The sequence below is a fragment of the Phalacrocorax carbo genome, chromosome 2, assembly GCF_963921805.1.
Source record: "Phalacrocorax carbo chromosome 2, bPhaCar2.1, whole genome shotgun sequence".
NCBI lineage: Eukaryota > Metazoa > Chordata > Aves > Suliformes > Phalacrocoracidae > Phalacrocorax > Phalacrocorax carbo.
The window spans coordinates 112862272-112885443 of record NC_087514.1 but is presented as its reverse complement, the minus strand read 5'-3'; the positions used below and the strand labels follow the sequence as shown (position 1 = coordinate 112885443).

At 42.1% G+C, this 23172-nt stretch overlaps 1 protein-coding gene across 4 annotated transcripts in view; it reads right to left on the bottom strand.

Annotated features, from left to right (window-relative positions):
- GOLGA4 (golgin A4) overlaps positions 1-16899 on the bottom strand; it is a 72129-nt gene extending 55230 nt beyond the window's left edge. The window contains exons 1-3 of one of the 4 annotated variants that reach the window (XM_064443894.1): positions 16456-16809; positions 8624-8719; positions 554-652 (exon numbers count right to left, since the gene is read on the bottom strand). In XM_064443894.1, coding sequence (XP_064299964.1) covers positions 554-652; positions 8624-8719; positions 16456-16542 — 282 coding nt within the window. In that variant the 5' untranslated portion in view covers positions 16543-16809. Of the gene's footprint in view, positions 1-553; positions 653-8623; positions 8720-16455 lie in introns of all 4 variants that reach the window. The other 3 variants (XM_064443893.1, XM_064443895.1, XM_064443896.1) reach the window with 3 other exon arrangements.
- Between the last annotated feature and the right edge of the window lie 6273 nt (positions 16900-23172).

Sequence of the window (23172 nt, the reverse complement as noted above, 5' to 3'; positions counted from 1 at the left end):
CTAATTATTAAAAAGACTATCCTCACAATAATAGCTGCCAAGTTACCAACTAGAAGTAGCTGAATTTCAGTGTCTATGTGAGATAATTATTTCCTGCTACCATTAGTGGTAAATGATGTTGTGAGGCTTTCACTGTACACAGCAAAAAGCATGTAATTTTTAAACATTGAGATTGTTTTTGTCTATCATATCCATTTATCTTGAAATACATACAGACTTACATAAGAATGAAGAATAAGACTTTCAAAGGCATTAATGAATTCCAAGCAAATGTACAAACTTGTGCAACAATCATTTAAATGTTGTGTAGAGTGTGGTTACCTGTATAACAGAAAATGTGTTAATTTTTTTATGTTACAACAAATTCACATCATACAGCACACCAGCCAGGAGCTATCAGGTACTACCTCTGTGAAATTTAGTGCAGGGTTAGCAACACGGTAGTTAAGATGCCTTTGTGAGAACAAGCCACAAGCAGCACTAGGTTTGCCTTCTAGTACAGTACTCTCCTCCCCCTGCTAAAGGCATCGCTAAGAGGGGTGGGATGACTCACCACACCGTCACTCTGTGGCTTAGGTTGTTTGGTGGGATCCAAAGCAAAGATAGTATACTCAGAGAGAAAAGCAGGTTCTGCTATCATCCCAGCTAGCAGCTGTCATTCAATGCAAAAAGCAGGAAAATGAAAATAAATCAAGTAGTAAGGTAAAGAATGTTGCATGACTTTACTCAATTTTTCCACACTATTAAAAACATCAGAAAATAATACAGCAATTTATGAGACCACAGAACTTGATAAAGGCAGGACATAACCAGAAAATATGCATTAGATCATTTCAGAACAGCCAAAATACAGTTTTGATCATTTAGACGTAACGAAACACACAACTGAAAAGTTCCTAGTTTAGCCAAAGATAATGTTTCAGGCACTGATATTGTAGGTTTTTTTTAAACTTCCGTGGATGACTTATCTTCAGATACCACTGAGCCTTCTTTGCTCTCAGTTATGTACTTGCCCAGTGCATCCACTGTGGTTGCAGCCACATGCTGAGTTTGGTCAGACTGGACACCCAACCCTCTCTCTCTGTCCATTAGAAGTATAATTCCTACAAGTAAGCTGTGTTAAAGCTCCAGCTATATATTGATTCAAGTGTGTAAAACCCACAAAAGTTTCTTTCCTCATCTGAGCTTTTAGGCAAAACACAAATAAGAAAGCTGGCAGGTGTTAGTAATTCTAGAAAATCTTTGTTAAGTGGTGATGGTTGTAGAAGCTCATAGCCTTGGCCATGCTATGCATTTTGTTTATGGACCTCTTGAAAGGGTATATGCCAGAAAAAGAACTGGCAAATATTACGAATACACAAGTGTACAAACATATAGCAGCAGTACTACAAGCAGGCTTGGTGGCCTTGTGAATTAGAAGCATGCAAATTCTCAACCATAAATAAAATAATGAGATCTTTAAAATAAAAATTACTTTGTATGTTTAGAGAAGACCAGTTACCAAGATGAAACACAGTTTGCAAAGCACTCATAAATGGATTATGACATACATTATTACCCAAAAGATTATGAACATTTTCAATATGTAACATATATTATCTTCAGCCTAGTTATGTCACTTTTAAAAACATGACTGTCAAGAACTTCAGGAATCACAGATGGTTCAAATTCTCTCTTCATAGTAACAGTATGCTAATGTTTGCTTCTCAAAATACTAAGTTGTGACTTTTCACCATAGCATTGTTTTGCTTAATCCTAATTCCATTAAATAGTACACCAAGCAACTTGCATTAAAAAGAATTCCTATTTGATCTCTAACAAGTTACTATTCTTCACCTGAAATAAAGAAAAAAAAATAGGACCATCAGTATGTTTAAGCATCCATGAATTGTTATATTTTCAATCATCCCCTGAAGTCCATGACCATGTCAGTGCAGCCAAGTTCTGACAGGAGGCTTAGACAGTAAGTCTTTCACAAAACATTAATTACAAACCTCAAAACTTAAGGGTAAGATGACAGAGAGCTTTAAACAATGGAAAGTAATTTTAAAAATTCGTTCAAACTACCTGGTGGGCAAGTGTTAGCGAGTGTATGTAACTCCTTTTTAGCAATATCAAAGATCCAAGCTATCCACAGCCTAAAATATGCCAATCCACATTACTAACTGTTATGGTTTTGAGAAAAAGAAAGAAAAAAGCTTGTGAATATAAACTGATGCAGTACTGCTTGAGTTTTCAGACATAAAACTCCACCCTCTTTATCACAACTAATAGTTTACATAAACAGTAGAATGCAATTAACAACACTGTTGAGTTTCACAGACATTAGTCAGAACCCCGATCCAAGAACATCACTAGATCACCTCAGCTTCACCCTACTTGTGAATAAAGGGTTTGAGTTAAGGACAGTGCAAAAGAGAAGGAGCCAACCCTGCAAATAAAGAGGGGCAGAAGACAACAATACTGGGGCAGAACAGTAACCACTGCATCAAAATGAAATTGCAAAACATTTCCTCCCTAGCAGCCAAGAGATTCACACTTCAAATAGCTACCAAAAACAGACTATACTCAGTCATGGTCCAAGAGAGGCATTTCCTAGCACATTTCGAACCGGCTGCATCTTCTCATTAGTGAGTTCATCCTCCACTCTCAGATGTTGGGTGCCCAACAATAATATTTAAGTGCTTGCTCACAGTATTTTTGTTACTCCAGCAGCTCATTACCTGCTATGTTTTTACAGCTAAATTATAAACAGAGCTGTCTAATGAGTCCTAGAATTACACTACCTAATGCTTTCTAATATATACCTGTGTTTTTATCTGCACTCTTTAATTTTTTTAATCAACTATTCAGTATGGCTTTAAAACCAGCTGTCTAGTTAAATCTGGAGGGCAGGGAGGCACTAAGACCTATTCACCTATGCCTGGAGAAAAGGCAAGAAACAACCTGCTAGTCTGCCAAAATTACACAGATATAAATATTTCCACTTGCACTTCACGGTCTGGCCTAAAACCCACTCTGAATTATCTTAGTAGCTTCAGAAACATTAAACATATCTGGTGCTATACTGTGTAATGTATCACTAGCACCACATTAGCACTATGCCAGTAATGCGATCAATAGAACTAGACAAGCAAGGAAGCCAACTGGGCTGAAGCATACTGGAAACAGACCGAATGTGGAAAGATGTAAATAAACCTTTAACTAACCTTCTCTAATCCTCTGAATGCCATTAAATCACACTTGAAGCTTGCTATATGAATACTACTAAGATCTTCCAAAGTTCTGTTTCAGATATACTCCAGGGTAAATAAACTCCCTACCCCATACGGACCTTAATCTCAGGCACCAAATTAAGGCTACGATATTGTTGATCTTTTGTCACAATATTTAACTCCTACTCGTTTTTTGGCAAATAAAATCTTACTAACCAACAAACATTTCTATCTTGAAGAGAAAGTTACAAATGAGGCAAATTAGGTGATGAAGCCAGGCAGCAGATGATGCTGTCTCCTTCAGTATTACCAAAGAACCATACATAAAGTTATTTTTTAAATAAACTTTGTATTTCCAAAATTATGAACAGTGTCTGTAGCCCTCAAGTTTGGCCTATGTTAAGCTGCCTTACTTGCTCTTTCTTGACTTTCTAATCTCCAGACCCAACTGTGTTCATATTATTCTTGCTATTCCTCTTCCCTCTGAAGAATTACCATGCTCAAATCTTCCTTTGCTAAAATTCTGATGAGTGGGGTGCTAAGGCCACAGTGCATGCAATCCCTAGATCAAAGGGCTTCCTTAACACACTGTGAAACAAAACCTAGAATTTAACAGGGTCTCACTGCTCTGGAGATGGCAGTAGTTGAATCAATGCATGTTACATACATATAATACACATTTGATAGCCAAAGGCAGTCATTGTTCCCTTCCAGAAAAAAAAAAAAGAGAAGAGAATCAGTGGTTCCAAATTTCAGATTAAACTGTTATCAAGCAAATTAATAAATTTTGTTAGCAAAGTGTATTATGGTATATATGCATTTGTAGTATGTTAATGCTTAAAAGCTTCTGTAATTGTACATGGACAGTTTTGCTATGTTGTATACAAGCACAGTAAGATAGAGGGAAAGCGATCAGGCTATAAGCTTGTCTAAGAGACAAGCCAGTACTTGCTCATCTAGTTCAAGGACCTGGGGGGTGCCAGCTACCAGGCTAAAGGTTTAGAGTTTCAACTCTTACTGACAAGTAACTCATTCCCCACAGCAAAATAAATACATAAATTTGGTTATTTGTCCAAGTTGGAGAATGCCAGAAAAAAGTTGTGAATAATTCAGTGATTTGCTGATTAACACAAATATTTATTTATAGAAGGATTGTGCAATTTGCAACATAACCTTTCATGCCTCAACCCTCCTGTGACCAGGGTATAGGAAAACCCAAAGAACTGAAAGTTCAAGGCTTCCCTCTGCAATTAAAAAAGCCCCAGAACCTGCAAGTGCAGAACTGCATTTTCAGAAGGAGGTAGTACAGAAACCAAACACAACTCTTTTCTGGTTTGTTTTTCATTCTGATGAGCAATCTAAACATGCTGGTCTATGCATCAGGAATTGTAAAATCCAGGCTTTAGATACAAACTAGGTTATGCAGCCTCCACAATTTCGTTTTAAATTTGCATGTCAGAAAGGAAAAAAATACAGACGTATCTGAATCACTAACTTCTTTGCATGGCAACGTCTATTTACAAGTACTTCAAATGACATTTATGAATACTGGAAAGATGCAGCCTTAACACAGTTACTGAAGGAATATTACTTCAGCTTTACTTGTTCTGCTTTATTAATAGCCCACACTAGAAGAACATTTCAATTAATCTAAAAAACACAGTCATGATATAGCACTAAAGTGAGACTGAAAAGCACCTTAGCTAGTTTATCTTTAGCTCTAAGAAGAGCTATATATATTGTGCTCTGCTGTCACTTCCATAACACTCATGAGGATGTGAGTGATACTTGGATCTGCATGACTAGCAGGTCATCCACAGCAAGCTATCAGCTGTTTGCTCTCAGTTGATGGCTCCAAACTAGCTTTGTTATCTTCTGCAGGTCAGCCTGGCTTGTAAGTATATTAAAGAAAATTTTGAACTTCTAGGAACTATACTGAATACAACTCATGTATTTCACCTCAAATTCTGTTCAAAAGTCAATGCATTAACAGTTTGAAAACCAAACACTATTCTTTCCTAGAAAGACTGGAAGCACGAAGTAAGCATGTTTTAATCATCCAGGGCTGTTTCAAATGGCATCAAGATCAACTCAGAGACCACGTGATATTCAAATTGCCTGAAAAGGTTCTATGGAAGTACCAATATATGCTTTTATCTCACACTGTAGACATATTTTATGGGTTACTGGCAAGAGCAGAATACAGAACCAGACAGACTTCTGCTTTTTACTCATACACGAAAATAGTATGAGCTTCTGCGGAACACTGCCTCTGGAGATCCACAGCTCCACTAAAATACAAGCTGAAGAAGAAAGTAGGCATGAAAAAAGAAACTTACCTAGTATTCCATGAATGGAGCATACAAGTTTTTTTTCTTAAACCAAGAATGTTTTGGAAATTTTAAAAAAAAATTCTTATCACTGAAGAATATAAGTCAGGAATGTTTGCCTTTATGTTTTCTTGTAATTCTTTTGATCAGACTAATGCTGTCATTTACAAATGCAAATCACTCTGAAATTGTTTTTATTCTAAAAATATTCTGAGTTTAAATCAAAGCTGTCACATTCAATACTTGCAACTTTGATATTACACTAAAAATCCAAAAACATCATCTATTAAAGATATACTAAAACATAATAAGCCCAGAGGGAGGACAGAGAACATACAAGAGAACGATGAAACACTGTAATTTTGCTTAGCTTTCAGTACCAAAAGAGGTAGCAATTATTCGGGTACTGCAAGAATGTTGCAGCATATGATACTCTTCAAAAACCATATATTTTCAGTGTATTAAATGTTGTCCAACTGCAGTTCATTGCCACCCATTGACACCTGTACATAAAGTAACTGCCTGATCAAATGAGAACACTTGCAAAAAACACCTCCCAAAAGATATCACACCCCCATATAATCAGGGCATATGTTTTCAGAGATAGTATGTAATATATGCATTTTCTTTGAGCATAGTAATACTGCCACTGAACTGAATTTTATGACAATTTAATCCAACAAACAAATTACAACAACAAATTGCTTTTAATCATTCTGTTAACATTTATGAGATATACTTGGAGAAAGGAGATTTCACACCTTGATCATTTAAATTTATCTGTCTTTCATTGAAACTTTCCATTTGACTTAAAATCACTCCTTACAGGAAAAGAAGATATTTTCATTCCCTTAGCAGCTTCACTACTTTCTGAATTTCTAATTACAGAATAAGTTTCACAAGTAAAATTCTCTTAGCAGCTCCCTAAGCCCAAGGATAACTGTAAGTCTGAGGTCACTTTAGTACTCTGTTTCCTTTCTTAATCTTATTTCTCCTTCTGCCTCTCTGATCATTTCAGTGTAACCACTGTATTTAGAGCACAATGTTCTTCTAACATAACTTGGCATGTCCTGTGGGGAATTCTTTGCTTCTCCTGTTTGTCTGGAAAAGCAGTCTGAAAAAAAACAGTCTGCTGGGGGGTAACATATATCTAATGAAGCAGTACAAGACAAAATTTAGTTCTCCATAGAAATAATGAACACTACAGAAAGCATTTATACATACAGGTGACATATCAGTAGCACCCAACAACATTTGGAAATGTATTCATTTTTTAAATGTTAGCTGAACTGTAAAGTATTGCTAGTATTTTTCACTAAATCAAGTGATAAAACTGTAAAAGCATATAAACCTTAAGGCTCACAAACCTTTTCCAGATCTGGTATAAAAGCAAACATCCTCAAAAATAAATACAAGTTAAGGAAAAGTATTCTGCCTTTCACTCAATGTGAGAGTTATACTATTTGAGCAGAAAAGCAGTTGGTACTTGTATAACAGAAGGGATGAGGAGTGTTACCGCTTAATCTTTCCCTTTATTTCGCACTGAAAAGAGAGAGGAAGATTTCTTCCTTTTGTGTAGGCACCACCAAATTAATGAGAGGCATCAACAACTTAATAAAGAGACAAAAAACAGTGAATCAGCCCCACAGAGGAACATCACTGTGTCTCATGGTTTCAAAATTCACATTCCAATGAGCTTTTGCTGCTTAAGAAGTCTGAAAACCTTGGCCAGAACAGGCCTCCAGTATATCCTACAATGGATACATGTAATAAAATTAAAAAAAAAAAAAAAAAAGGGAATGTTTATGTTTGCACTGGTCACCGATGACACCGACTCTTAGCACCAACTCATTCCTTCTAGGCTACAGTGGTAGTACTTATGGAGCAATATGCCACTTCTATGCTCTGCATTAAGAATAGAATGCAGTATTTATCCTGGGTGACACTGCTTGCTGACATTCTGGGGCATCAGTTAACAGAAAACCTTGCTCCAGGGACAGAGGGAAGTCATTACATACATATATATGTATATATACAGAACAGTAGAGAAAATAAGCATTTATTAGAAAACTCAATACGGCATTTCCAAAATACACAACAAAATCATGAGGTACTCTTCCTTTATTTTCTATTATCATTGCAGGAAGCAAACTGCCAAGCTGTAATCACTGGTAGCATTCATAATAGAATCTAAGACAAATTTCAGGTATTTCTCCTAACAAAACATGGTCTTAAAATGGATTGTCCCACTGCAAGAAAGCACATCTTTTTTGCAGCAAAACCCAGCAGCTGAATTTTCTGGCTAGAAATTCAGTATTTCCTGTGATAAAGTTCACAGAATCACAGAAGTTCCCTGCCTTACTCCACTGGCCTATTTTCATGCTTGCTAAGTCAGGGCTTTTTTTGTTTGTTTGTTTGTTTTCTTTTTTAATCAATCCACTTCAAAAAAGCCATAGTATTCAACATGAAAAGAAAATGAGTGTGGATTATGTCCTCTGTTTGCTCTGTGAGAAGGATTTTCAGGATTGATAATTTAGAATCAGTTTGGTTTGTTGTTTGGGCTTTTGGGTTTTGTTTGGGGTTTTTTTGGCTGGCTGGTCGGTTGTTTCTTTTGGGGGGTGGGGGTGCAGGGAAAGGGTAGATTTTATAATTATTACTGATATGGTTATAAACATTCACAAGAGCTCAGTCTAAGCCTTTAGGCTCCTCCACCTCAAGTTACCTGTGCAGTGAACTGGATTCCCCCAGCTTTTCAACCAAACGAGGCATAAAAAACTAAGTTAGTCTCTCTGAACGTAATTTCTGTCCTGCTACCTCAAGTTCAGTTCAGGGTAAGATTTCTAAGACCTGAAGAAGGTCTTAAAAGGTTTCCTAATCTAGGGCTTCACCACTACAGCTTAAAGGCCTGTTTTACTAAACAATTCAGTATTTAACCTAAAAATTAGACTATTCACATCTATCAATGCAAAGAAAATAGTGAGATTGAGGAATAAAAACCAAAGTTAATCAAGGACACAAAGACAGATTTTTTTTTTAAAGTTAAAGTTGAAAAATACAGAAAAGCAGTTGTCAACTGACCTCTTTGTCTGGTGTTAAAGTGCCTTCATCATTCTGATCTGTAAATGAAGATGTCCTGCTTCTGTTGCCAGCTGGTGAAAGGGATCTGGAAGGGACCTACACAGAGATCACATATATCAACAAGTAATAGTATTAAGCCCAGAACTAATTATTCCATATCATAATTGATTTCAACAATTACTAACTATAGTAAATCCTGGTCTAGATTTTCCCTTTAAAGAAAAACACTATTTCCACATATTGTCTGTGACAAGTTCTACCTTACTACAAAGTCTCCAGAGAAGAATGTAATGAATCAGCCACAAGACCATGCAATAAAATCAATTATTTTGATTATTGCTGACCATAGTCCTCTTAGACTACATTTGAAACTCAAAACTTCAGCGACACAGTACAGCTGCCTCAGGTTTAACAGTTTTGCAAACTGTCAGGGATTCAAGCATTTACATACAGAATACCATCGGATTCCTTTAAGAAAACAAAAAAACCCCACACCTGACAAAAGAAGAAAAAAACCCAAACAACACTTATAAAACAAACTAAACAAAGAAAAAGGGCAGAAGAAAATGACACATTTCATGAAGTCAATGGGAACTTACTGTTCATGTCAGCACTGATGATATATTAAAAAAAAATTCACAAATTCATGCTGAGTAAGGCTGCAACAAGCCATGCCAACCCAACCCAAACGTAGCTTGCCGGCCTCGTACTTCAAAATCCAAATGTAAAATTTGAGTGCAAACATAATGACATTAAAATATCAACAAGCTTTTATGTACAAAGAAATTAATTAGCAAGTTCCCTCAATAGGTATATTCTACAGTATAACCGGAATGCAAAAGGTGTTGCAACCTCCCCCCCCTCAAAATACCAAACCAAACCAACTAAATAAGCAAACCACTACCACCACCCCCCACAAAAAATACAAAACAAAAGACAAACTGAAAAAGCCCCATAACTACCACATATCCTTTTAATACTTTGTTGCAGCACCATCATTGAGGTTGCATACTTAAATTCCGCCTTGCAAAATGCCTGTCTCACAAGACAGAGTTGGATGTTCTAAAACTCGATTGAGTACCAGACCACTGAAAAGACATTATCAAAAAAGACAGTATTTTTTGAGAATTACACTCACATATGAGTTTTGTAAGATTTGGATAATAATGAATTAGAAAACACAAGATTATTCCAAAATCAGTCATAATTACAGGCCTAACCAAGTGGACCCAATCTTCCTACCTGAAAATGCAACTCAGAAATCAAACACCCTACCCAGTACTGAAAAATCATTCACCATGAAAGCTCTATGTCCCATAGAAAGTCTTCATGCCAAAAGTATTCATATAGTTTGAAAAACAACAATTGAATCATGCCAACAGCCTACCCCCCTTCTTTTATTCCTACTTCCTAATCTAATGCCAGTGTTTTAAAGATTGCTTCTGGCCCTCACCATACACCAGGAGAAGTGTTTCCAAATGTTCATTGCCGCTTTGCTACTGCTTTGAAGGAGTATGGACATCTCTCTTTATTCTACCCTTAACAGTTCTACAGCTTTCACTGCTGCGTTCAGACTTCTTGTCAATTGAGAGCTGTTTCAGCAGCACTAACCTCTGCAGCATGAATACTCTTTGATCTTATGCAATGATCAGAAAGATTAGGCCAGTTGGAAGGGATCATCCAGACCAGCTGCCTGGCCAACAGGGCGGACATCACCCAGCAATGCAGTGACATCAACGCTGCAGTCACAATGCCCTGGAACAGGATAAGAGCAGCAGCGTCCAGCAGCCAATGCCAGCGCTGGCCCAGGGGCAGCCTGAAGACGTCTGAGAGCAAGACCTTGAGGAACCAGTGGAATTACTTGGAGGAATTGACAGAGGAAGACACTGGATGAGGACGCTGGAGGTTTTCTGCTGCAAGGCCAGCTCCCAGTGGGGCCATGTTCAAAGCCCATCTGCTGGATGGAAATCCTGCTTCAGCCTTCAGGGAATAGGCACAAGCCCCTCGGGAGATGAGAAGAACCACCAACCCCTGGAGGTACCCAAGGCTATCAGGCCTTTTCAGCTGGATAGCAGTGCAAGACCAAGGCAATGCCTTCCTGAGGAGCACTGCAGAGCTCACCGTCCTCATCCCCTGGGGAACCAGGGGCAGCAGTGTCAAGGAAAGGGATGCAGAGATGTTGCAAGGGGTCCCAGTGCTTTGGAGCACCCACTGGTGTCCCAGCAGGCACAGGAAGGATTCTTGCCCCCACGGTCAGTCAGGCCGGGGGCATTTGGCCACTCTCGGAAGCCCCTGAAGATGGCTCCAGGCTGAGGGAGAATAGGGCTTGGGCATCTCCTGGGAGGCATGACCAGCTTGTGGGACAAGGAGACAGGTCTCGCTCACATGCTCAGGGAGTAGCCGATCGCCAGTGCTGGGGTCAGGAAGGAATTTTCCCCCAGGGCAGATTGGCACTGGTCCCTGGGGGTTTTTCGCCTTCCTCTGCAGCATGGAGCATGACCGCTTGTCAGGGCTCCCCTGGTCCCTTTTAGCTGGGTCACTGCCTGCTGCTCGTGCACCACGAAGGTGGCCTCTCATGCCCTGCAGCTGGGGGGAGGAAGGCTTTTTTTCCCCCATGGTGGGCTAGCAAGCATCCCTGGGGGTTTTTGCCTTCCTCTGCAGCAATGAGCACGGTCCCTTGCCAGGGCTCCTTTGGGCCATTTTGGCAAGGTGCCTGCTGCTCGTGCTCCACGAAGGTGGCCCTCGTGCCCCGCATCCGGGGGGAGGAAGCTTTCTCGACGCCCAGGGCAGGCCCCCACGGTGGCCCCTGGGGGCTGCTTCTTGTCCTCTGTAGCACTGAGCACAGCCCCTTGTCAGGGCTCCTCTGGGCCCTTTTCGCCCGGTTCTCGCCTGCTGCTCTTGCACCTCCAAGGTGCCACTAGTGCCCTGGCTCTCTCTGGCTCTCTTGCCCATTGTAAGTTTGGAGCAGAAGCGAGCTCTGCTCTTCCCTTGGCTCCATTTCCCTGGGGATTCTTGCTTGTGCAAAACAGCCTGTGCTTGGAAGGGCACCAGGCTTGCTGCACCACCAGGAGCTGCCACTTTCCAGCTCTCCCTGCATGCAATATGAGCGCAGGGCAGGCACGAGAGCGCTTTTCTTGCATCACTGGCCAAGAAGCGCAGTGACAGAGGTTTTGGAAGGCAAAAACTGTGCCTGTCATCACTGTGTCATACTTTGGAAAATACCCCCGCGGTGCCACACACCTCTTCTTTGTTTGTGGTCATCCCAATCCTCATTCTTCACATTCTCACTCTCCAAGAAACAGGGACTGCTTGGCCAGTGTTCCTGCTGCTACTTTCTGCAGCTCTGTGACTTGCCTTTGCCAGACTGCAAGGGATGGGTTTTTAAGCAGAACTGAAGAACACAGCCTGCTCTTGGCTACACATGCATGTTGTGTTAATGCTTGTGAGCACTGGCTCCGAAACAGATTCAGATAAATACAAATAAAAATAACACCCTGTTTCCACTTGTAGCCTTTGTATTTTGTGTCCTCGAAAGTGTTTTAGGAGCTGAAAAACCCCTGGCGTATCAGGCAAATAACAGTCTCATTGTTATTCGACTCACAGTGAACATAGGGAAGGGACCTACAACAATCATCTAGTCCAACTGCCTGATCACTTCAGGGATGACCAAAAGTTCAAGCACGGTATGAAGGACGTTGTCCAAATGCCTCTCAAACACTGACAGGCTTCGGGCATCGACCACCTCTCCAGGAAGCCTGTTCCAGCGTTTGACCATCCCCTCAGGAAAGACATGTTTCCTCACGTCAAGTCCAAACCCCCCTGACAGATGTAGCTCTGAGCCATTCCCACGTGTCCTGGCAGTGGGTACCAGGGAGAAGAGATCAGCACCTCCCTCTCCACTTCCCCTCCTCAGGAAGCTGTCAAGAGCAGTGAGGTCACCCCTCAGCCTCCTTCTCCCTAAACTAGACAAGCCCCATGACCTCAGCTGCTCCACAGAGGACATGCCTTCCAGCCCCTTCACTGGCTTTGGTCCCTTCTTCGGGACACATTCCTAGTACCTTACCACCGTTTTTAAATTGTAGAGCCCAGAACTACATACAATACTCAAGGTGAGGCCACACCAGTGCTAAGTACAGCAGGATAATCACCTCTTTTGACTGATTATGCTGCGTTTGATGCACCCCAGGATGTGGTTAGCCCTCTTGGCTGCCAGGGCACACTGCTGACCCCTGGTGAGCCTCCTGTCAGCCAGACCCCCAGACCCCTCCCTGCAGGGCTGCTCTCCAGCCACTCCTCCCCCAATTTAGACTTGTGTCCAGCATTACTCCATCCCAGGGGCAAAATCCAGCATTTGTTCTTGTTCAGGTTCATGCCATTAATGACTGCCCAGTGCTCCAATCTATCCAGACCCTTTTACAGGGCCCCTTGTCCCTTGAGGGAGTCAACAGCACCTCCCAGTTTAGGACCATCAGCAAACTTAATAAGGATGCATTCAACTCCTGCATCCAGATTATTAATAAAAATATTCAACAGGACTGGCTCTAAAATTGAGCCCTGAGGATCACCACTGGTGACTGCTCATCAGCCAGCTGTAGCCCCATTCACTGCAATCCTCTAAGCTCTGCTGTTCAGCCAGTTCTTCACCCAGCACACTGTGAATCTGCTTACCCCATGGTTGGACAACTTATCCGGAAGGATGCTGCGAGGGACAGTATCAAAAGCCTTACTAATCCCAGAAAAACTACATCCACTGCCTTCCCTTCATCCACTAGGTGGGTAGCCATATCGTAGAAGGATATCAGTACTTTCCATTTGTGAATCCGTGTTGACTGTGCCTGATGATTGCCTTGTCCTTTAAATGCCTTTCAATAGCACCCAGTATGATCTTCTCCATCATTTTTCCAGGAACTTAGTTTAGACGAACAGGTCTGTAGTTTCCTGGGTCTTCCCTCATGCCCTTCTTGTAAATTGGAACAACACTGACTAGCTTCCAGACAGCGGGGACCTCCCCAGACTCCCAAGATGATCGAGAGGGGTCCTGCTGTAACATCTGCTAGTCCCTTCAGTAAACTGGGATGAATCACATCAGGCCCAATGGACTTGTGAACATTCAGCTGATACAGCTGGTCCCTTACAATTTCAGTTTCCACAGATGGAAAGTTCTTGTTTCCACACTTGTGGCCCTCCAACTCAGAGAACCAGGCAGCCCAAGGTCTATGAATATTATTAAACACTGAGGCAAAAAATCCATGGAATGTCTCCACTTCTTCATCCCTATTTGTCAGGTGACCATCTTCAACAAGTACCAGTCCAAGAGACACTTGGTATTGCAATAGAATTTTTTTTCCTCCCTGTCAGCAGTTAAAAACTGATGTGTCCTTCAGTCTGTGAGGGGCAGAGCACAGGTATTCTCAATCTCACACGCTGACATCAGTTCGCTAACCATTCATATAAAAGTGTAAGGCCTACAAAGGCCTCCTCAGAAGAAGTGGTACACTTGAGCAATTTTACCTACAGATTTAATCAGTCTTAGGTCAGTAAACTTAGTCTTGGACACTACAAACCAGAGGACAAATGACAAGTTTTAGGTCTCAAAGCAGAAAATACAAATAGAGTAGAGAGGATATGGTGAGTGAAGACTCCCTTCAACAGGGAATAAGAAGATGGCAAAAACGAATCCGAACGGAAGTCTCATAAAAGTAAGAGAAGTTAAGTGTTTGGAAAATCTGACTTTACAGTGTCTCGACAGGAAATAGCTGATAATCTATATGATGACAGAGTACCCAACAAGTGGAATGCATTTTAAGGATCCGATTTACTAAAAGCAAGGTAACAAAAACATTCCACACCCTCTGCAAGACTCCAGTACATTTTACAGGCCTCAAAACCTTCTCGCTCCTTCCTCACCTACAGAATCTGTTCTCAAATAAGATATAAGGAGTAAGCTGACCAGCCTATTTTACTTTTAAGATAAAATTTAACTCTAATTTCCCTCTAGCAGTACTTGAGAGCAATTGAAGAATAAGCAATACTGAAAGATAACTATTTTACACACACCAAAAAATCTCTGTTCTCATTATCTGCTTCTGCCTTTCCACTCATGTCAACCCTTGAGTTACATGATCTACTCTGTCCACAGTATAGCGGACTAGGTCAAAGTATCGTTTATCATAAACTCTTGTATTAGGTTTCATGTACTTTGTCAATGTTACTTTTAACAGCCAAATAAAGACTGCAATATATTATTCTGTTGGGTGCACATGTGCACTCAGGCCCAAATTTATCCAAAACACTGTCAGCAAGTGCCAACCCTTTAACACAGGCACTGAGTATCCTGAACTAAGTGGGTTACAATATTGTGTGCATGGTATAATAATTTAGCTACTGCTTATTGAGAATAGTAAGCTCTGCAGCTCAATCTCTTTACACTGCATTGAAAGTTAACCACAAATGCCAATTCAGGACAGCACTCTAAACTGCCGCTGACAAAAATGTACTTACCTTCACCAACTAGAGAAGACCCAGAGTTAATAACTATGAAAGGGCTTAAAATAAAACTCAACAAGTTACATAAAGCTTTACAGTAGATCCATTTCCAAAAATATTGCCCCGTTTGACAAATGAGTGATTTAAAAAATACTACATAGCTGAATGTCAGCAGCTTTGAAACCATGGTCTAATAGAGAGGCTATGCAGTGTCAGAGCTCCCAGTGGTTCATATTACATTCAGATCAAACCCAGGCAACCGACTGCCTATTAGAAAAATTAACCAAATTATCTGCCTCTAGTTTAGCATTCACATGATACAGAGTTTATACCAGTTTTATACTTTTAGATTCCAAGATACAAAGGATACTTAACCCAGTGAAAAGCCAAGGAGACATAGACACACGTTATAATTTTCAGTGCAGAGTTTGCCAATACAAAGTTAAGTTGTCAAAGTCTTTCTACCCAAATTTGAACTGGTAGAGCGAGTTTACTCTGCTTTGACACATGCACGAAATCATCACAACATTTTTTTGGCCACTGTCGTTTTCAGGGATACTGATACTGTATTTCAGAGATACTCTGCCCCCATGACATACCTAATGTGCATTATTATAATTTAAAAACAGTAATTTCTAGAATCCAATACTAATCATAATTTTGTGAAAGTACACGCAAGAGAAAAATGGCCAATTAAATAATGCCTAAAGGAAAAAAGATGCCTTGTTCTCAGCTCTATACTATAGTCTCAATTTCTCCACAGTTTAAAAAAAAAAAAAAAAGAATAAGTTTAAGGTAAGCAGAATAAGGTTAAAGTAGGCAGATCAGCCCTCTATGCGATGGCAACAGAAGGGGCTTACAGGAAGCAAAAGCACATTCAGATGAGAGAAAACGAGAACTAGCTATGTCAGTGCCGGGTTGTTATCCAGCGCACACGACAGCGTCATTCCTTTAATCGCTGAAGAAGAAACCCGCTTCTGTTTCGCTCTGTCTGACATTCAAGCAAGAGACGGCTTCCACGCTCCCCCAGAAGACAGCCTGTGTGGGGAGAGCGGCCAGGGGACAGCCTCGGCCGCCCTCGGAGCGGCTCCCAGCTCGGAGGCGGCGACTGCTGACAACAAAGTTGGCTCCCGCCGTAGGCGGGACGCCGGGGCCGAGGCCTGCGCCGCGATACTCCCCGTCCCCCCGCGGCCGGGGCAGCGGGGCAGCGGTCCCACCCGCGGCCAGCGGGACGCCCAGGCCTCCCCGGGCGCAGCGCGGCCCTACCCCGCCGGCTCCGTACCGGCCCCACACAGGCCCCAACTGACCCCCGCCGCCCACCCCGCCCCGCCCCACGCCCGCGGTACCTGCGGCGGGAGGGCGGCCGCCCGTCCCCCCACCCCGCGCGGCGGCGCCTGCTCCTCGCTGATCTTCTGCTTCAGCTTCTTGAACATGGTGACGAAAGGGAGAAAGGGGAGCAGGGCCCCGCGCAGCGGGCGAGGGGTGCCAGAGGGGAGGGTGGCGGCGGAGGGACCGAGCTCCGCCCGCCGCGGACCCGCGAAACCACCGCTGCCGCCGCCGCCTCTCCGTCCTGGGTCCCCGCCGCCGCGGAACAGGTGAGCGTGGCGCCTACTGCGCCTGCGCCGCCAACGTGGAGGGGCGCGCTCGGCACGGTACGGGGCGCGGTGAGGCGCAAACTTCACGGCGGAATTCCCTGCGCCATCCCGCCGCCTGGCAGCGGGGGGCGGGCGATGGCGGCGTGCCGCCCGGACGGCTCTGGCCGCCGGGACCGCGGCGGGGCGCTGCTGCCTCCCTCCCTACCTCCTCTTCCCCCCCGGCGGCTGCGGGGCGGGAGGCGGCGCCGTGCTGGGAATAGCGCGGACAGAGAGCAACCTGTGCCCGCCCACGGTCGAGTCATCGTTTTTCTGTCAGGAAGGAGGAAAACGGAGCGCCAACCACAGCCCCTCCGGCTGCCGCCTCGCTGCGCCTTCCCGCCGCTGTCGGGGCCGCCGTAACTGGCTGATTCGATACCTCAAACCTCGTCGCCACCGGGGCGCCAGCTCCGCCCCGGGGGCGGGGGGGGGTGGAGGGAAGGCCGCAGGTGCGGCGGCAGCCGTGGCGTCCGGTACCCCCTCGGGTCCTGCCTCTCATAAAGCCACGAAGGGAGAAGGTGTACTCCGGCCTTCCTCCCCTTGAGACGGTGCACCCCAGCATTCCCTTCCGTGGCACCTGAGGGGTACGTTTCTGCGGGCAGGGGGGAGCGGGCGCTGCGAGCCCTGCCCGCGGCCGGGGAGCGGGACGCCGTTCGGCTCCAGCTGCCTGTTCTTTGGCCTTTGCTGCCACAGCGACTGCGCTGGAGGGCTGGCCAAGTAACTCTAAGTAAACCCTTTTCATCTTAGCGGGGGTATGGCCAGTCAGTGCCGAGACATGATGTGCCAGAATGCAGTAACGGGTTTCTGTGCCCTTGCTGACACAACCCCCGGGCTGGTTAGTGACAGACTCATGCACAAGCTTGTAGAAGCTTCCACAAGCCCAAGAATCGGGTACCTTCTTATCACAAGGTAATTAAACAGTAATAAGAGGATGCTTGGTTCTTGGGCTTTTGAAAACTTCCGACTCAAAAATGGTCAAAATTTGCTTTTTGTAACTGCCTGAAAATCTATCTGCTGATAAGAAAGTGATGCTGTTTTTATTTAGTCCACCCTGAAACGTTTTGAGTGCTCTTCCCTTCGTAAACCTGAGGTCTACTGCTTACAAATACACTACCATTAAAGTGGAAGGGCAATGTTTGCCACCGTTACTATTATCTGTTGAAAACTGGGGCGGGGGGAGGGGGAACGTTCTTGACCGCTTTAGGTTAAACCCTATGGCTTTAGAGCCCTTGTTGGATGAGATTTGGGGGCGGAGGGGGTTCGGTCCTGTTGGCGTAGGTGCAGAGAGCGGCTGGCAGTAGCTGGCATTCATTCTCCAACATGGGGACTCTGTGGAACCTTGCTGTATTGACAGTGCTGTATGAAGGCCAGAAATACATTACACTGTTTCCAAGAAATGCTGAACCATGAGGTCTTCTGTATAGCACCATATGACAAAGACTGTATGCGGTAATCACAAACATCCAGAAATGTTTTTGCTGAAGTACACTCCTGTCATCTTTAAGTATTACATGGATAGAAAATAGTTTGCATACAGACCAAAAAAAAAGCAAGATAAATCCACAGCAAAACAACTGCTGTTAGTTTTTCCTAATTTTTTGCTACATGTTAAAAAAAGTAATTTTCAGTTGTCTACTTATCTGTAGATAAACGGAGAAGCTGGTAGTGATCATCATCTTTGTGTTCCCATTAAGGCTACTATGCATACATCGGATGTGAGCAGTGATTTGCACGCTCTGCTGATCTCTAGTGAGAAAACCTGTTGATTTCTAACATCTTCCAAAAAAGCTAGTCTGAACCTACAAGCTGTAATAGTCAGATAAGTAGTTTGAAGATTTTTATGTTCTCTTTTCTATAGGTGGACTTGAAACAGAGGTATAGGGAAGTCTCCAGGACTACCGGGGCAAAAACGCCTGAATAGAAGTCCATAAGGAAACGAGATAAAATGGGCAATTAAGTTTACTGCAGCCATCAAACACAAAAATTCTCTACTTCAGTCAGGTAGCCTCTGTTCCCTCTAAATATGACATGCAGCAGCACAGCTGTACAATTCAGAGGTTAACAAGTGAGAGGGGCATTGCCTGATGGATGCTTTGGGAAACCCCCTTAAGGACCTTCAGTCTCCTAATAGATCTGCCATTCTCACACACCTATGTGCTCTCTTTCACATTCTCTTCAGCATCTCCAGATTACACTCTCATTTTAAACCTAAGTCACTAAATGTAGTATGTGAGTTTGATGGATAGATGCATAATTGAAAGGACACTAGCTCATGCGGCTATGAAATAGAAAAACAGCTTTGTTAATTCTTCCGTAAAATGTATTTAGCACAAAAGAGAGATCTGCGTTATTTCCTTGGGAAATTTAAAGCTTGAGGTAGTATGTTCTGACTGTTTCTTATAGTGCAGATGTTTCAATAGGACTAAAAGCTATGTGGAAGAGAACAAGTACGAGACTAGAAACTATGATAAAAGGGTTTTTTTCCTACACTAAAGCCTTAGTTGCTACAGAAAATGGTAAGGTGATTAATTAGAACTCTGTTAATGAGTTGCAATAATACTAACCCAATGTGGTAATCATATGGCAGTTAGATGTTCCAAGGGATTTTTTTTACTACAGCAAGGTCTTTTGTTGTGTAAATTTCAACGTACATGATCACCTCCTGTTCTCCACAGGAGGTACCTAACCTGGGTTTTAGGCAGAGGTGAAGTAATATTTGTATCATTTAATCATATAGAGATTGGTGGCATTTAACAAATCGAGGACAATGTGAATTTCTGTGCTTTTAAATTGGCACAAAACAGTGATATTTTATGATACGTGCCTATATGTCTAGTGTGGCTTAGATAATACAAAGTGGTATCCCACATTAAGTGGCAGTATACAAATTCTGAAGACATATATGATAACTCTGCAAAATACTATCAATCATAACCTTTCTGAAAGGGCTTTAAATGTTTTAATGCCTGGACAAGTATGATTAAAGCATACGGCAATATACAAAGCATTTACTCCAAACCCCACAGAAGTCCTGGGAGAAATGCCTAGACAATATTCTCACACACGGTGCCAAAATCCTGTATTTAACTGAACACTGCCTTATTTCTAGAGGGTCAACCTGATCTGACTTCTTTGTGAAGGTAAAAGTAATAGTAGAAAGTGAAGATTTGCCTTTCCTTTTTTAGCTTCCTTAAGTACACCAGTTAGCAGGCTAAACAAGAGAAACATGATGTTATTGTACTGCCCGTGAAAGATAAATGTATTTCTGCGAACAGCACTGGTTATGGTGGATAACTAATAATAAAGGTCTGTTCCCAATTAAATATATAGCAGCCATTAATGTATTTTTGTGGAAAAGGGAATAGAGCATAAATGTAAAAGACTGTTTTCATGGCAGTCTAGCCTTCCATAATTGTCAGCTTAGTGGCCCACACATTCCTGCAGCCCTATTCCTTGCCTTGCACTAGCTCCAGTGCTTGTCAGGCCTTTCCCTTAGTCACTTCTGTATGTTGAGTCTGCAGAAAACTAACCTGACAAAAGAGCAAATAATTTTCTGCTGACTCACTGTGCTGAGTCCCCTGAGTACAGGAGCTGCTTCGAGAGGGACAGAGGCAGGCAGGAGCTGGATAGCTTTACATTGCCAGGGTTAGTTCAGATCGCTCAGGAACATACAGCCTTTGCTGAGCAATTTGCTTAACTTTAAACTGAACTAATCCCACTAAGTGCTACTTCCAGTTCAGCTAACAAGCAACTCTGTTACTGAAATAATTTGATACTGTCTCAATCAGTAACTCTCTTAGTTGCTAATGATGATTGAAGTATTTGTGTGTATGGCCTCCAGTCTAATCTGATGTTTAAAATGCTGTCCTTAAGTCACTGCAGCTTTGTGGAAGTCACAAAAAAGCCCTGGGCATAAATTATGAATATGGATTTCAATACTCTTGCCCACACCTACAACCCAATTACTTTATGAAACAGGTATGAATTTGCTGGAAGCTGGTTCTTTCAATCCAGTCATCCACCACAAATATGAAAAGACATAAAAGAAAGCAACGTAACATACATAGCATTTCTGATAACTTTTTAATGTTGATTCATATTTTGTTTGGAAAGGTTTGCCATGTTTGAATTTTTCTTTACATCATCATGCTGTTAAAATAATGCCTAATATACTGGATAATATTTGAGATTGAGGGAGTTACTTTCAAAATAAACAAACATGAACTGGTAATGGAGTAAACAAACCCAAGCAGAAGGGAGCACTAATCATGTAACAGGAGTTACTGTCCAGAGCTTATGTACACACCACTGTTCTTTACTGACCGCTTACAGAATGTTGCATTTCGTAATAATTGCAGTTTTTACTCCTACTCATAAAATTCAAAATACTAATGTCGATGTTAAAGCAGTCATAAAGCATACATAAGTGCACAGCTAAGCAGTTTGTTAGGAAGTATTTTGATCGTTACTTCAGCGCAAAGGTTACAAATGACAGCACGTTATCTGATAGTGCAGTGAAAATGGTGACAACTCATTGTACCTGCAGCCTACACAATGAGAATTAGCTGTGCAAGGTAAATCCTTTATAGTGCTGTGATTAGAACCCTGCCGGTTTTAAGATGAAAGCAGGACTTGGTGGATAACCAGAGCATTTGCCGAGCCCGATTTGATTGCCATTTTTACTTTTTTATCTAAATGTTGTGACTTACAACCACCACCAGATGACAGTGTTCTAGAAGATTATGACTATGCCCCTAGAGTCACTGTCAATATTACAAATGCAAAACTATACCAACAATGGGGTGAGAGTTTAAAAACATTCAGATCCTGCAAGAGTCTTACTTTCCTAAAACAAGAATCTTCATTTTATCACTACCTTGTTAAGCAGCATTTCCTTTCTGCTTTGTTTAGAGCATCAAAACCCTTCTCTTAACTTCCATTTCACTTTAGTTGTTGTACTTCCTTTAAAAGCTCTGGATGCCACAAAAAGAGAGCAAATGATGCTGTAAAACAGCAGATCCTTTATATCAACAGTGATGCCAGTCAAAAGTTTAAAATTAAATTAGCTGTCACCAGACTCTCACTTAAGTACTTTTGTTCTTTTTTCTATAATCACAATATTAAAAAAAAACCCCAAAACCAACACTGTGTGGGCAGGGGCCTTATATTTAAAAAAAGAACTTCCTCCTGGAGACAGGCCTTCTTTACAGCAGACCTGGGTTCCATTCCTAGCTCCCCCACAGTGCCCTGCTCACTGGCCTTGGGCAAGCTGTTTTCCCATCTCGGTGTTTCTATTGGTATTTTAATTAAGAACAGTGATGCTACCCAAATCCCTGCAAACACATAGTTTTCCTCTTTGCTTGCCGACCTGCTTATAGCAAGGTCAAAGGAACGATGGCTTGTTTGGATGCTTTTTAAAAATGGATGAGATACACGTTCATAAGACAATTATCTCCCTGCTGGGATTTTTCCAGTGCGGTGATAATATTTTGCCCTTAAGCACTGTTGTTAAGAAACAGCAAATTATTTTGGTTCATCATTTCTAGTCAGCAGGGCTAACCTACATGCAAAGATCTTGAGACACTGAGGCTACTCAGTTGGGAAGAGCTAAAAAACCCAATTTAATTTCTGTGATCCCTTTAGGTAAAGTGTGGAACATCTGAAACCACATCACTAGAGATACTACACCCAGCAGAATTCACTTTTGAGGAATTGAGAATGACAGATTCTTAAAGAGGTGTACTGAATAATATTTGCAACCATCAAGGTAAGCAACTATTTCAAGGAGAATCAGGAAGCATTCTTCCCAATTACTGTTTAATTTGATAGGTTGTTAATGAAAACACTCACTTTCCTTGTGCAGTATCAACTGTATGAAACTGATGGATGCAGAATAGAGGGAAACAGTGATTTAGGAATAATTATACTACTACCGTGCATCACAGTTTCTAGAAACTACAAAATACAACAAATACACATTTTTGTTCTGCAGTTACACAAATCCATTACATATAAAAGCACAAAGGCAATAGTTTTATGTAGCCAGACCCATCAATTAGTGCTTGAATTCAGAACATGTGAAGGCTATGAATGTAACAGATCTCTAAGAACACACAACGAATTTCAGATTAGGAATTTTTCAGCATTTAAGGTAATATCCTGATACTGCTATATTGTTTTTTGAGACCTGTTGTACTCTGAATTCCCTACTACTCTTAATTTTCAAACGTTTTGGAGGGAAGTGTTTCTCACCGTCCTTAATTCCTTTTTTTAGCTCCAAGGATTTACTACAAGCTTTGCCACCCACTGAGTAGGGCGGAATATCTGGTTGAAGAGACTGGAGGGCTTTAGGCCTGACATTCCTTTCATGTCTGGCCTACTTCTCAGTGACAGGCCCACAGGGCACTTCTACGAATGGAAGAGTAACTTACC